General features: G+C 39.2%; 1 protein-coding gene across 7 annotated transcripts in view; it reads right to left on the bottom strand.

Annotated features, from left to right (window-relative positions):
- The window catches only part of LOC144697282 (SWI/SNF-related matrix-associated actin-dependent regulator of chromatin subfamily A member 2-like), a 146,788-nt gene extending 130,696 nt beyond the window's left edge, over window positions 1-16,092 (bottom strand). For 4 of the 7 annotated variants that reach the window (XM_078569235.1, XM_078569277.1, XM_078569269.1 and 1 more), the window contains exons 1-2: window positions 15,894-16,092; window positions 8,322-8,582 (exon numbers count right to left, since the gene is read on the bottom strand). In XM_078569235.1, coding sequence (XP_078425361.1) covers window positions 8,322-8,549 — 228 coding nt within the window. In that variant the 5' untranslated portion in view covers window positions 8,550-8,582; window positions 15,894-16,092. Of the gene's footprint in view, window positions 1-8,321; window positions 8,583-14,600; window positions 15,174-15,265; window positions 15,509-15,893 lie in introns of those variants that run through there. The other 3 variants (XM_078569244.1, XM_078569252.1, XM_078569260.1) reach the window with 3 other exon arrangements.
- Window positions 16,093-16,608: the final 516 nt, after the last annotated feature.

Here is a 16,608-nt window from a genome sequence, read left to right as displayed (position 1 = left end):
TACTACTGCCAATCTGATTTTTCCAGTTTTGTGTGTAAATTAAAACCACCAATGATTATTGCCGTCCCTTTATCACAAGCACACAATATTTTCTCTTGAATACTTTGTCCTACATTGTGGCTACGGTGAGGGGGCCTGTAGACCACTCGCACCAGTGACTTTTTTTCTGCATCAATGCCCTCTTTGATTAACAGTGCTACTCCTCCACCTTTACCTAGCATCCTATTCTTCTTGAATGTCATGTACCCCTCACCAACGACCCAATCTTTGTTGTCCTGCAGCCACGTCTCCATAATTGCTATCAGATCATATTTATTTACTTCAATGTGGGCCATCAATTAATTTACTTTGCTATGAATGCTACATGCAGATAGAGAGCCTTCAGTTTTGTCTTTTTGTCACTTTTGTAACATCTAGTCTTGACTGTTGATGTACTCTTAGGTTTTTTCTCTCTGTCCCTTCCTGCCATTCTCTGACCCTCATTTCTCATATTAGTTTTGCCCTCCTGTCTTGACTCTACACTTTGAATTACTACCTCTACCCAAGCTTGATCCCTCACACCTCGTTTAGTTTAAAGCCCTCTCTACTTCCCTAGTTATGCAATTTGCGAGGACACTTGTCCCAGCACATTTCAGGTGTAAACCGTCCCAACGGTACAACCCCACTTTCCCCAGTATTGATGCCAGTGCCCCAAAAGCCGGAACCCACTTCTCCCACACCATTCTTCGTGCCACGCTTTCATCTCTCTAATCTTAGTTTCCCTATGCCAATTTGCATGTGGTTTAGGTAATAATCCAGAGATTACCACCTTTGAGGTTCTGCTTCTTAATTTGGTACCTAGCTCCTCATATTGACTTTTCAGAACCTCTTTCCTAGTTCTACCTATGTCATTGGTACCTACATGGATCACGACATCTGGCAGCTTCATGGTCACTATCACTCATACTAGCTTTTTAAATTTCCCAGCTGCTGTGGTGGGATTTGAACTTCTGTAGCTGAATTGTTACTGTAGTAAATACTGTTGATGTTAGTGAAAGGTCACCGATCTAAATTGCTAACTGTTTCTCTCTCCATAAATGCTGCCAGACTTGCTCATTATTTCCAGCATTTCTGTTTTTATCTCTGGATTACTAGTTCAATAATATAATTGCTAAAATTGTTTGTGATTCACCACAAATGGAAGTTAATGAACACTTTTAGGACAATTACTCTTTATTCTTCATTTCAGAAAATAGTCTAAATCTGATCTAAGCATTAAAATAAATCTTTGATCAGTTTAGGCTAGCTTTCTCTAAAGAAAATGGTTAACTGGAAACTTTGTTTGTTGTCAGTTCATTGAAATATACAGTTGATGTACTTTAATCCTAAGAGATATTCTACATATGCGCATTTTATGTAAAACTTGTGAAAATTTTTTAGTTACTGTGCTTCATTTGAAATGGACCACATTAAAAACAAATGCTGTTAAGTCCTTCTTTCAAAGTGTGTTTCCTTAAGGCTGAACTTTAGATTTAAATAAATTTGCCTTTCAAAATGGAACCAAAGTTTGAGTCGAAGATAATAGTATGGATGTGAATTTAAAAATTAATACATGAATTTTAAACTGTGAGCAAGGGATTGGCTTTCATATTTCTTTGATAGCACAAAAAAAAAATTGTTGGTCATTATTTTCTCGGTTTCACAATTGCCCTGACAGCACTACCATTGTACCGCATTAAAAATGAGTATTTTTAATCTTTGTGAGGAGCATACAGATATTTTCACACCGAGGGAGAAACATATATCAATTCAGCTCAAATCTTGTGTCAATTGATGGCTACAAAATCATTTTGTGAGCATCTTACTTTATGAACAACAACTCTTACAGTAATCTTGAAAGCGCTTCTTCTCTGTACATCAAGTTTCTGATCGTCTCTTTCCCCCGCCTCTTGATTTTTTGAAGCAAACATACATTTATGTAGCAACTTCCATGTACTCAGTGCATCCCAAAGGACTTCTTAGCCAAAGAATTATTTCGAAACGCACTCAGTATTGTCACAAACATTAGTGAGAAAATGGCGAGTTAATCTATTTTCATGGTTTTGATTGAAGAATAAAAGTTGGCCAGGACAGCAGGAGAACCAAAGAAAATTGCAACAAATTAGTAAATCTTTGAATTGTAATCATGTGTTATATGGGCAAACATGGCAGTCAATTTCTGTAAAACGGGGAATGAACCAATGGTCAGTTGAAGCAAGAATGGCTGCCAGAACAACTGAGAGAACTCGCATGCTCTTCAATCTGTGCCATGGAATTGTTTATGCTCAACTGAGTAGATACTTTTAACATTTCATCTAAAAGACTGCACTTCCCAACAATGCAGCATCCATGGTATTCACTGCAGTAACAGCTAGATTAAATGAAGTCCATCGTGGTGCTTGAAATCATAACCTTGTGACTCAGAGGGAAAAGAGCAAACAGTTGGACCAAATCAATACTGAGGGCTAAATTTTAAAGGACGCTGCTCATTGTGAATTTGGGGAAGTAGTCGTCGTAAACTCAAGAAAGTACTTGGGTTTGTGTAATATTTTCATGTTCTCAAGACATTCCAAAGCACTTTACAGGCAATTTTTATTTTACATGAATCCATTACTCTGTTGACACACACAGCAGCCAATTTACACTTAGTAAAGCACAACAAATGACAACGACATAGATAGCCATTTAATTTCTTTTGGCGGAATTGGCCGAGGAATAAACACGGATCAGGAATTCTTCATAGAGTGCCTGACAATGCAGGAATTCCCTAGTGCTACACCGAAGTGTCACCCTAGATAATTTTCCCAAGTTTTTTAGTGAGCACATGACCATCTATTTCAGAGGAGAAAATGCTACTGCTGAGCCAAAATGATACTGAGGATTTAACTGTCAGCAGTGGGTATCTCAGAGAACCTGGAACACGCTTTAAACGTTGCTGACATTAAGCAATCGAACAATATTCAAACCAGAATAGAAAATCAGGTGTGAGCTGGAACTAAAGTTGTTTCAACCAGAAAAATACTCCTCCAATTGAGCTGCAGCATTGATAACTTTTCTATAAAGTGAATAAAATTTAGTAAAATCAGCTGGAAAAAAATCACCCCCCCACCCAAAAGGCCAAACCCTCGTAAGGATACAAATTTAACTGCACCAGAAAATCTCCAGTACCACTTCCAAGTCACTATTCTTCATAAATACTGCATAGTGACTATGAAAAAGATTTGAGGGCATGCGGGCTGACTTTCTTAGTTCTCCCACCACAAACTAAACACACATAACACTTTGCAACAGTAGTCACTAGATGATCAGTAATGGGAACACTAGCAGGTTTGCTACTTCCATAACCTAGGTGCCTATTGCTGCCCTGGTTGAAATCAGGAATTTTAACAGAGACCTACTGACACTGACATTGGCCTTTATCATGTGGGCTGCTGCCCGAGTACCTCTACAGAACTTTTCTAAAGTAAAAAACAAACAAGAAAAATAAAAATTAAATTAAAAAAAGTATAAAGAAGCATATATTTAAAGAAACAAAAATAAAAATAGCTGTAAAACTCAGCAGGTCTGACAGCATCTGCGGAGAAGAATACAGTTAACGTTTCGAATCCGTATGACTCTTCATCAGAACCAGTTCTGATGAAGAGTCATACAGACTCAAAACATTAACTGTATACCTCTTCGCAGATGCTGTCAGACCTGCTGAGTTTTTACAGCTATTTTTATTTTTGTTTTAGATTTCCAGCATCTGCAGTATTTTGCTTTTATATATTTAAAGAATACTTGACTGGGCTAAAAAAACTCAAGTGTTTCCTTGTACATAATAGTTCCTGTTAGAGGTTGGAACAGAAAAATAGTGTGGTTCAGGAGAAAGGAAAAAGCACTGACTCAAGATGTCCAATTAGCTATTTCCCTTCCCCTTTCTTCTCCCTTTTTTCTTTAAAAGGAGGTAATTTTTATTGTACGAGTGCTAAATATGTAGGGAACTGCCAACACTCGCCCCAAGTATTCCTACAAACAATGGGGCAGAGTTCCTAATTTTAGAGCATTTCAGGCACAAAATTGCTTAAAACTGGACTTCTTTTCAAAGAAATGATTTTGTTTTGCTCAAGTATCTGCTCAAATTCATTTGTATTTCGCCAAACATAAAATCCGGCAAGAACCATCTTTCAATTAGGAACAGCCTTCTGGACTCAACATAGAGTTCAACAATTTCAGACTGTAATCTCTGCCTTCCTTTTTTTGTTTACTTTTCTTTGCATGTTTCAGTTTTTCGCTTATTTTTGCTTTCATACAGTAGCACACCTACTCTCAGCATATCTTTTGTTTCTTCTCATGTCCCATCACTATTCCCTTTGGCCCTAGAAGACTAGCTCTTTAGTCATTCAATCTCTCCTGCCTTTTACTCAATCACAAAGCTTCCTTTTGCCCTTGTCCTAGCCACAACTTGCTCAAAGCTTATTACATCTTTAACTTTTCCCAGTTAAGATGAAAGGCCATTGACCTGAAACATTAAGTCTGCTCCTTTCTCCACAGATATGGCCTGACCTGAGTATTTCCAGCATTTTCTTTTTATTTTAGCATTTTAGAATTTTATTTTGCATTAAAAGAATATTCCTTGATTTATTTAAGAGTGATAACCTGGCACAGTTTGATTAATACAGCTGAAAAGGGTTTAACAAAAACAATTGTTTTAATCAGAATGACTAGTCCACCTCCTGTGACGAACCTGATTTATAACGGAAAATGATTTAAAAACTGTACAGAAATATTTACTAGTTTCATAAGTGTACAGTAATCAATTTTAGTAAATTTAAAATATTTCAAAGTTTTTAAAAAGGTGTCTAGTAGTGTTTTTGCGTGTAAAAATAATTTAAAGTCTCCTCAAAGGACTGCAAACAAGTGCAATGATGAATAATTCAATCTGAGGACATGGCCAGTTTTGTGGCTGAGCTTGCCCCAGTACAATTACATTGTGCAGTATTTATAGCACAGAAACAGGTCATTTGGTTCAACAGATCTATGTCAGCCTTTATACTGCATACAAGACCCCTCCTACCCTCCTTCATCCAACTCAATGACATATCCTTTTTTTCTCTTTTCCTTCATGCACTCATCTAGCTTCCCCTTAAATGCATCCATGCTAGTCACCTCATCTACTCCTTCTGAGAGTGAGTTCCACATTATAATCACTCTCTGGGTAAAGACATTTCTCCTGAATTTAGTATTTGATTTATTCATGACTCTCATATTTATGGCCCCTAGTTCTGGTCTCCCCCTCAAGTGAAATCATCACTACAACCACTCTATCAAATCTTTCTATAATCTTAAAAATTTCCATCTGGTCACCCCTCAATCTTCTCTAGTCAAGAGAAAAAAGCCCGTTCAATCTATCCAATAGATGTAACTTCTAGTAAATCTTTGTACCACCTTTCCAATGCTTCTAGGTCATTCGAATAATATGAAAACCAGAACTGTTCACAGTGCAAGGCTCTATGTAAATTTAACATATCTTCTATGCTTTTCCAATTCTATTCCTCTAGAAATGAATGCCAGTGATTGGTTCACTTTTTTTACAACAACTTATATAGCTCATTTAACGTAATGAAACCTCCCAAAGTGCTTCACAGGAGCATTTTAAAACAAAGTACGACATCGAGCTACATATGGAGATATTAAGTAAAATGTCCAAAAGTTTGGTCAAAGAGGTAGGTTTAAAGAAGTGTCTTAAAAGAGAAGGCAAGGTAGAGAGGCAGAGAGGTGCCAGGAGGGAATTCTAGAGCTTGGGGCTTGGGCAACTGAAGGTACAGCTGCCAATGGTGGAGCAATTATAATGTGCAATAAAAAAGTGGATTTATCAGCCTGCATTTTACAATAATAAGGATGAAAAAACTGTCACTGCTCACCGACATTACTTCTCTGAAACTGACAGCAACTTCTGCAGTCCATGCATGTACAGTTAAATGTTAAAATCCAGAGGTTTGTGTCTACTCTACACTTTCCCATTAGGTTCACTGTTGAAGTCCCCACCAGACTGCAATCAAGTAGAAATCACTGGATGACAAGGATTTCCACCCTTACGCTATTGGTCTCACTGTAAAAATGCTTGAAAAAGTAACAGCTAATTAAATGAGATGTAACTAGATTTTTTAATGGTTTACTAAGTTCATAATTGCTGCTAAGCAGCCTTAGAGGGCCTGAAGAACTAATTTTAAGTTTTTGGAATGTCAAATTTCTCCATTGTGATATATTAAAAAAAAAATCACATTTCTAAAATAACTTGATGAAGTTTATGATACTCCCACGTGAAGGTCCAATCATTCCTTTTGCTTTCTGAAAAATTTAGTGCATTTTACTTTCTGGTTTGTTTTCTGTCAGAATGTATCAATCTGGTTGGTTGCTTGCCTTACTTGATGGCATCACTGTTGTTGGATGCCTGGAGATCCCCTTGACTTGACACCAGATTCAAACAGGTGTCAGGAAAATGGAAAATTAATGTCACAAAAATCAGTAAAACTTTGTGGATAGCTTTCTTCAAGGTCAGCGGCAAGTGCAAATGACGGTGAAATCTAGGCCAATAGCTTCCGTCGCTACTTTTAGTGATATATGTGATCCCTCTGTTCTTCTACTCATTTAGACACATATTTTCCAAGAGTATGTGGCCTCCCTATTCTTCTCATCAAAATCTACCACCTCACACTTATCTTTACTGAAGTCAATTTGCCAATTACACACCCCTACTGCAAATGTGTTAATATCTTCTGTATCTTGTTGCCTTTCCCTATTAAGACCCTCCTAATTTGATGTCATCCACAAATTTTGAAATTGTACATCTGATTCCAGGGCCCAAAGCGTTTATGTAAATTGTGAATAATTGTGGCCCCAACACTGAGCCCTATAGAACGCCATTTCCTACCTTTTGCCAGTCTAAGGTACTAGCTTTAAACTTCCTCTGTTTTGCGTTTTATAATCAGTTTGCTATCCATTCTGCTACTTGTTGCCTGACTTCACACTTTCAAAGATTTACCTTGTGGCATCTTATTGAAGACCTTTTGAAATCCAAATATATTATTTCTATTACATCACACTTATCTACATTTCTGTTACTTCTTAAAAGAATTCAATAAGGTTGATTAAGCATAACATTCCCTTTTGAAATGCCTGGTGATTACTCGCTATTGTATTTTCAGTTTCCAGATATTTTTATATTATATCTTTAGATTCTCTTGTCTTTTCTACCGCCGACATTAAAGTAATTGGTCAATTACTTATCTGGACTTCTCTCTTTCTTTTATATATAGGAATGAAGTTAATTGTCCACCAGTCCTCTGGCACTGAACCTTTCTAATGATTTTTTATATTGTGATAATGCCTTTGCTACCTCTTCCTTAAAGTAGTTTTAAAAACACAGTTGCAATCCACTGGACCGGGAGTTTTATTCTTCTCCCACCCCGTTGAAGTTTGACAAGTTTATCAATTGTCTCCTGCCTTCCTACCATAAATGTCTTTAGAAGAATAAAGCAGAAAGATATGGGCTGGGATTTTCCAGCCCCATTGCGGCGGGGCCGGAAGGTCCCAGAGGCGGGTGGATGTGGAAAATCCCGCCCATAATGTTACGTCCACCACGTTTGTCTCCCTGGCAAATACCAAGGCTCAATCTTTTAATACTTTTGCACTGCATTGTATTACCTGTGTTTATTGTGTGCATCTCCAATGGACCTTTCCCTATACCGATTTTTCTTTTGCTGTTTAAGCATCTGCATGTTTTTTTTCAAAACTAGCGCAAAAGTAGTCAATTTGTGCTTAATGAAATTTGCATTTGAAATTCCTCGATTGTTTGTGGTGGGTTGGGTGATTTCAGGCAAATTGCACTGAAAAAGCATAGTGCAAAAATACGGCACAACCTAGCAGGAACTCTAGGTTGATAATTGAAAGATAGATTTCTTTTACTTTTAAGTGTACTCGCTATCCAGAATGTGGTCAAGGTTCATAGGAGCATACCTGTATACTGCATTCTGCAATATGCTGCATTATCAAATGCCCAGGCAACCTCAACAAAATTTAAACCTAAAAGCATGTAAAATGAGCATAAACACAGTACTGGGAATTGGAAATAAGAAGAGAATTCTGGAAAAACACTATGTGTCAGAATCAAGAAAAAGAAAATCTAGCTTTTACATATTGGGTACAGTCCTTTGTCGGAATTGCATTGCTTAAAAATGTCAAATTTCAAGCTTATTCATGTATTATGTGCTTTAGTACATAGTTCATAAGTGATATTTTTGATTTTATTCAGACAATGTTACCTTGTGCATCTGATGCATGCTGTCCTGCTGGTACTCACTCGGACCCTGGGGTGGTATCGAATGGGTTACGTTTGACGGCCCTGGACTGGGACCCATCATACTATGTACTGATCCTGGTGAAGGCCCCGGTCCTGGGCTTGGGCCAAGAATAGGTCCAGGAGATGGACCTGGTCCTGGAGAAGGTCCAGGGTGAGGCATCCCACCAGAGGGATCTGTAGGAGTCGACATCTATGCCAGTTTTGCTCGTTATCTTGAAGAATTCTATTAGAAAAAACAAACATTAGAACACAAATTTCTTACTTGAGTTTATTTTACGAAACAATTTTCTTCTGCCCCTAAACACAATGGTTTGAACGGCAAACACAATAATATTTTGAAAGTCCTTTCATTGTGCAATCTCAATTAAGAACCAAAAGGAAAATTGAAAAAAAAAGAGACATGTCTAAGCTTTTCATCTTGCAATCAGGATACTTGTAAGAATACCAATATAAGGGGAAAAACAACAATTTATACTGTATGTGAAGAGAGTGCCGATTGGTTGGCAAGTGGGTTTGCCATGGAGAATGCACCACTGATGGTGATTGACAGTTTGCAACAATGCTTGGCAGTTAACTGTCAGTCACCATCAGTAGTGCATTCTCCATGGCAACCCCACTTGCCAACCAATCAGCACTCTCTTCACATTCTGTATAAATTGTTGTTTTCCCCCTTATATTGGTATTCTTGTGAGTGTCGTGATGAGAGCAAGACAATAGCTTAGACATGTCTCTTTTTCAGCAATACTCAAGTTCTGTACTACCAAGCGACTATTTAAAAATAAAACGTTCACACACTTGCATGCAAAAGTATAGGAAGGTAGCGAAAACGATTCTGTATCCCCAGAATTGCTGCAAAGTAACAAATATCATGTAATTGCTAGCTTAGTCAAAAGAAATCTTAATATGAAAAATAGATGGTAGCAAAAACAATGTTACACCTGACATTTTACACGAATACTATCAGATTACATTTATCTAATGTGCCCATTTTCTTACACGATATAATATTCAATGGTGGCTTTTTTCTCCCCTATGCTAAGGTGCTATTTTTAGTCATTCAGATTTCCAAAAATTCACACTCAAACTGCAGAGTATAGAAGGCAGCGCAGCAGTTTACATACATAATGCAATTATGCATACCAACATCTGTGCTTTCATGCTAGACTACCCACAATCTCAGATCTCTGAAAAACAAAATAAAACACTGATGCTGGGATAATACTATATGCATAAGACATCAGGGCTGTCATTTTAGAAACTGTTTCTCTATGGCAAGCTCTGAAGCAGATCTAGAAAATGTCTTTATCCACCGTATTCCTGATTACTACCAGAGCCCCAAGGCCCTTAACTTATTGATGCTACCCCAAAAAATTGCTGTATTGTAAATGTGATTGACTGTCCACAGAAACAGGACAACCAATAAACAAAAATAAAAGGATTCAGCAAAATAAAGGCAAGGACTGATGCCGAATTTAACATTCTTTGCAGTACTACCGCACATAATATTGTCCATAGTATGAATATAAAATCAAAACATCCTCCTCATTACAACAGCCTGACAATTGGATTGTTTAGAGAGCCTGCATCATTTTTGATGGCTCCAGTCTGCAGATAAGTTATTAATTGTCAATTATTTAGTAAAATCTCTGTTAAACCAAATAAACAGAAAGAACACACACTGCAAGTATCTGGTGGTTTCTATTCAGTCATTTTATTCAAGATTTGAAACTAATAGCTGCCAATCAGAAAATGTCAATTAATGTTTGGACTTTCGTTTGAATTCCTGACCTTCCAGGAAAGGGAGGGGTGGTGTTGGGGGGAGAAGGGAGGAGAGAGAAAAAAATACAGCAGCAAATCTCCAGTGGAAATTTTCAACAGTTCACAGTTTAATTTCACGTCCATCAAAAACCATAATAAGGATGAAGGATTCCTTTCCCTGACAGTCATTACTGAAAATAGCTTATGCTAATTAAAAACGATAAATATGAACTGACAAAATCAACAACCTCACAAGGTGTATGTGAAAGGCTACATTATGCACAGTTGACTGGTTCTCAAGGTTTGGGTACATCATCTACAAACCCTAGAAAATCAAACTTGTGCCGTGAATATATTTGCCGCTGTCACCAAATGCCAAGTTTAAAATGGCTCAAAATACTCTTCCAAAGGAAAACAAACAGAATATAAGAAATTAAACCTAATAAGCTCCAGGTGCATCAAGTAACAGGTAAAACAATTTGTTTGTATCTCTTTATTCACTCTGGAGGGAGCACCACCAACAGGATAGCAACTTCCTGCAGTGCAAGAGATTGATGTGCCAGTTTACTTTTCTCCCTCAGGGTTCCCTAATACCTATTCCTGCACAACCAGCTGTTCCGTTGAGAAATTGTGCATGTACAGTAGTGGGTTTGAGTGACAGTCACTGGTGTGCCTCAAACCTAAGGCCACAACTGTTCAAAGCAACTGTCCTTAACTGCCTATATTAGGATAGTCTGGGCAAAAGAGTTTCAGGCATATCAGAATTCATCAGAAATTTATCCAAAAAAAAGACTTCCATCAGGTTTCTGCTAATGAAGAAATTGGATTTCCACTTTCTTAAGTAGACTTTCACAAGCTTCTGAAGAATAAAGTTGCATTTCTATAGTACCTCCCACATGCTAAATTAATCCCAATGATTTACAGCCAATGATTTATGTAATGACAGTTGTCTCAAAGGCAAACAACTAATTTGCATCCAAAGTCTGACAAAATAAAATGAATTACCAATTAACCTGCTTTTGATAGTGTTCATTGATAGATAAATGTTGGCCAAGACACACAAAAACCCTGTGGCTCTAATTATCACCACTGGCATCCATCTGATAAGGTAATGGCATCAATTTAACCTCTCATCCAAAAAACGCCTATGTTGCATTTCCAAAGTACAGCACTAAAACACCAAGCTAGATTATTTTCTCAAATCCTAAATCCTTGAATGTATGATCACCTAACTCAGAAGAAAATGAACTACCACAACACCATGATTAATACTTAAAAGAAAAAAAGTAAATGCTACATATTTTAAATATACTAACATGCAGATGTTAAATGAATGGTTTGGTAGTAAGTACTACAATATTGTGATCAGTAACACTGCAATGCAAATCTACAGCAAGAATTTACATATATATTGCATCTTTAATTTAGGAAAACTTTCAGAGGCAAGAAAATTGATGCTCGTCAAAGGAAAAATTAGCAGAAGTAGCCAGAAACTTGGTTGAAAAGGTAGATTTTCAGGAGGGTCTTTAAAAGAGGGAGAGCTTGAAAGAGGGGAATTGAGAGCAGAATCAACACAACTAGCAGACATTATGACAATAGGTACAAGAGAGGCAATGGAATGAATTAAAGACAAGGACTTTACATTTGAGTCATTGAGACCTGAACCAATATAGATTAACAAGGCTCAGTGACAGGCAAGTAGAATACATGCAGACCTTTTGAAAAGTTCTAGTTTATGAAGCACGTAGGTTGGGAGACCAGCAAGAACACTGGAGAAATCAACATCGAAGCTGTTGAAGACCTGTATGAGGGCTTCAATGGCAAATAAGCTGAGCATTACCTGTCTCTGCCATACCTAAGAGGTTACAGTCAGCAATGGAACCAACATGGGGTTCAACAGAAAGCACAGACAGTCTAGTTCAACCCCAAAACCGTGGCCAGAAAGGCAAATGAAGTCAATGGTAAGCAAGCAGAAGACAATGTCTTTATTTTTGTCCACTGTTCAACTGGAAGAGGTGAAGACTCATCCAAAACTAGATATCAGATAAGCAACCTAACACAGGCAGTTAAGGGGTTGTGAAAGCTGGTGGGAAGGTGAAGCTAGGTGTCACGAGCAATAATGTTGAAGCTGACCTTTTGGCTGTAGATAATGTCATCAAGAGACTGCATATAAATAAAGAGAGGATTAAGGATGGATCCTGGGGACACATTGGAGTAACTGTGCAGGTATGGAAAGAGAAACCATTGCTATAAATCCTCCAATTAAGATCAGTTCAGCAAGAGTAGAATCAAGAATTGGCAGCTCCAAGAGCTAAGCAATGGAGAAAAGGCATTTGTATTCGATTAAAGAATCAGTATGATGCCAAAAGACCCAGCTTGGCATTTATAATAAGAGAAGTAAGATAGGTTTTACACCTGCTGTATTGTTACTATAAAACGTTTAGCATAGGTTTGCATAAATGTCTTTTGCTAGTACATACAATAGTTTTCCAGGTTTCCTCAGCAAGGAATATTGACAAAGGCTAGATAATGCAAGCCTGAGCTAACCTTAGGCATGTATGCGCAAAGTAAATCAGATTTAGAATATGTCATGATTTTGTTTTAAAACCGAAGCTAAATGTCAAACTACAATATACATATTACTGGAACAATTGTTTTCAAGTAACTAGTAGTCAGCTTTTAGACTCTCCCTTTTGAACACTAGAATGCAGGAACATATCTATCAGCCATATTTACCCCTTCTATCAGAAAGTGGTGATCAGATGACAAATTACAATAGAAATTCCTAAAGATTTGAAGAAAAAACATTCAGACACAAGTGCTACTCAACTGACTTTACGTCTGGTTCTCTGGGTGTAGCATTTCATTATTTGCCACATAGATTAAAGAAGCACCACAGCCGAATGCTTTAATGGTCCTCAACAACAGGCTATGTTAGCGACAATAACCTCCAAGTTTGAACCAATTTTTACCACTACCTTTGGTTTGAAACTAACCAAACTAGACAACTGTAACAGGAAATCCTGGAACAGAATCTAGCTTGTGTTTGGGTTTATTACTTCAATCAAATTCCTTTTAAAAGGTGAAGATAATATTGCACTAAGTTATAGGTAGAATAAAACTTGTCTGATAAGACTAGTGGGCACGCAGTAATACACAGTCTAAACCTCTTTGTGAGCACAGTAAGCTTCTTACACTTGTTGGAAGCTTATACAAAATAACAAGACATCAAAAAAATCTTAAAGGCACGAGTGCATTCTGCTTGTTAGTGCTAAAGGTTTGTCAACTTGATTCTGCCCTGCATGTTCTATGCAATTCCATGTTTGGAACATTTTCCTCGGTAACATGATTTTCAAGTATGATAGCCATTTTATGACGAGGGATGTGGCATGATTTCATACGAGTCCCACTCTCCTTTAGTGGCAGCTACTGAAAATGAAGGTTACAGCCAAATAGTAGTGAGAGCTGCTATATTTAAAAATTAATGGCATATCAGACCCAATTGCAATAATTATTAAAAAAAAACTGCTGGCTGAGATGTGTCAGATTCAACCCTCTCAGTGCTGAATTGCAGCCTCTGCACATCACATTTTTAATCAAATGGTACAGCACCTCCAGTTTCTGAGCTGAGCATTCTGGTCAATAAGGACCAGACAACTTAATTCTATAAGTATTTACATTTCCTATTTACTGGTTTCTCCCACTTTTACTTTGTGGCACTGGAAGTTTTTTTTAAAATGGCATTCTTAGCAATGTTGCCTCAGCAGTGGATACATCCTAAAGCAGAAGGGCAAAATCTGTTTGTATGAGCTATTTGAGATATATGCAAATTAATGGAAACATGAAACTAAACTTTATATCTAGTCCCCGAGGCACCTTGGTATGCACATAAGTGGCCCACCTGGACAAACAGCAGGAAAACAAGCCAAATAATAAGTCCAGAGAAAAATAATGCTACGTCAGGTTACTAGCTACAGCATTGCAGTAAATTTCATCCGAAAGAATTAATTCCTTGACTATCGAGTGCACATCAGTATATTTAAACAAACGGGATTACATTATCTTCCTTTCTCAGCACTGATCCATCAGTAGAATACAGAACTGTGTAACCAAACAACCGGTGAGCAGTACAAGCAACAGAAATAGACTCCAGTAATTTATGACCAACAGCCCTGAAAACTGAAATGTAAACTTGCTGCCAGGTTTTTTTTTTATTGTACTTAACATAGGTATAAATACGTGTACATTAAATACATTTCTGAAATCTATTTTCACACAAATATGCAGTCGGCATATGTAACTGAAAAGGGAGTGCAGTGCGGCTGAAGAGGTAATAAAATGAGCGATGTGGCTAAGGGTGAAGTTATTCAACGCAATTCCTCCATCCCCCTACCTCCCCACATTGCATTTAATCCACTTTGCAGCAAAATAGGTTATACAACACACCGCAACATGTTCAACAAAACTTTATAGTGACTTTTACCCTTAAATTACATTTTTCGGACGCAAAGCGCCACCGTCAAAGACACTGCTCGCTGACTATTTGATCTTTTGTAGGAGGTTTACAAGCCTTTTTGGATTACGCTCAAACTTCCATTCATTTAGACCAATGAAACAAAAATGAACACGAAACAAATAATCTCCGGGGGGAGGGGATCATGGAGATGGGAGAAAAGCTGCATTAATGACCCAGAGAGTCACCAGGAGGAGCCCAGAGGCCGGGGACGGAGCTCACGGCACCCGGGCCTGGTTCAAACTCCAGGCTCGGCGAGAAATTCACCCACATCCCCGGCCTCAAAACAAAAGGCGGCGGGATGACGGAGACCGGACCCTGTTTATCGAATAAAATGCAAGATAATCCCCGGTGCTGAGGAGCGGCCGGGCCTGGAGCCGCTCACAGACATTGAGGAGGGTAAAACCGGCCCCGGGGCCCCCAAGGGAGAGAGGAGCCGCCGCCGCCGGAACCTCCCCTCGATCCCCGGGCTTTGGGGCCTAAAGACTGAACCGCCCGGAGAGAAAATTAAACAACAAAAAAAAACCCCAGACAACAACCCCCAGCGAGCGTCGTTCAGTTAAAGATTAATTCAATTCGCCTTCGCCTGCCTCGCCCGGACTATAGTCCGGGGCCGGGAACCGGCTCCAACAAACCTGTAGCTTCAGTTTATCAAGGCGAGCGCGGCTCAGGCCCGGCTCAAGCAGGCCGGGAGGCCGAGGCCAGTCAGGACCCGCACACCGAGCACGAGTTAGGACTGGAGGCGGAAATGAGTCGGAGAGAAGCAGCTGAGGGGAGGAGGAAAGGGTGGCGGCAGAAACCGGGCCCCGGCCGGGATAAAACATTCCATAAGCCCGGCCGTCCTTCCCTCCCTCCGCCCGCCTCCCCTCCCTCCGCCCGCCTCCCGAGTTCCCGGTCCCACCCCGGAGCCGCGGCTCCGATCCCCCCCCCGGCCCCGGCCCCGGCCCCGGCCCGCCAGCTCCGGCTCCGGCTCCAAGGTCCCAATCCCGCCCCGGAGCAGCAGCTCCGAGCCCCCCCACCCCCCGGGTCCCAACGCGAAGCTCCAGCCCTGAGCTCCCGCTCCAAGCTCTGGCCCCTGTTGCGGTGCTGAGCCGCTAAGTTAAACAAGTCGCCAGCTTCACAAACCCACCACCGGCCCCGCCAAAAATAACATGCGCCCACCTCTGAAAGTGCAAAAAGGTTAAAACTGTAATAGTTTCAGCTTTTTGGAAAAAGAAACACTACAGCAGAAAAATTAAACTGCATCGAACATGGAAATCTTACCCTTCAATATCGCATTCACTGACTCACTCCAGGGCATCGGAATTTGTGAAAACAGTTGGGGGCGCTTTTACTTATATATTTATTATTTTTTTATATATTGTAACCTTTTTTGAGGAGTTTTTTTTAATTGAGTGGCAAAGAGTTGATCTCATTGGTGAAGTGACAGCCATCAACTTCCTCTTTCCTTCAATCCTCTTCCTCTTATTTCGTTATTTTCTCCAACTGGCCACCAACTCGCTTGGCAGGAAATCCCGCCTCTACACTCCACGTTCATTGGATACTGTACTTACAACACCCATCATTTTATCAAATCCCACAAACCCTGCATTTGTTCAGAAAATACCAGAACTTTTGTGTGTAAAAAATCAAATGTAAGGAGATCTATCTGTTCCCTCTCCTTCAGTCCTATTCCTTTTCTCCTTACTTTCAATTTCTTCATGTTTTCTCTTGCATTTCTACATCTGCAACAGGAGGAATAATGTATTAAATAGATAATCATAATACTAAATTGTGACCATGCACTGTTGGAAATGGGGGGAGGTTGCAAATCTGCAGAGAAGCTGGTCTCTATTTTGCCTGGATCAGTGGAGAATCACTGAACATGAGTCAATGAATTAAAACAAAACATGGAGGGAAGCTGGCATCTGTGGGGTAGACAAAGGTTTCCAACACTCCAGGACTGTTCTGGAGTCTCCAAGAATTGAAGATTAATTTC

Source organism: Cetorhinus maximus, chromosome 2, assembly GCF_964194155.1.
Source record: "Cetorhinus maximus chromosome 2, sCetMax3.hap1.1, whole genome shotgun sequence".
Classification (NCBI taxonomy): domain Eukaryota; kingdom Metazoa; phylum Chordata; class Chondrichthyes; order Lamniformes; family Cetorhinidae; genus Cetorhinus; species Cetorhinus maximus.
The sequence above is the reverse complement of the archived record's forward strand: the minus strand, read 5'-3'. Positions and strand labels throughout refer to the sequence as shown.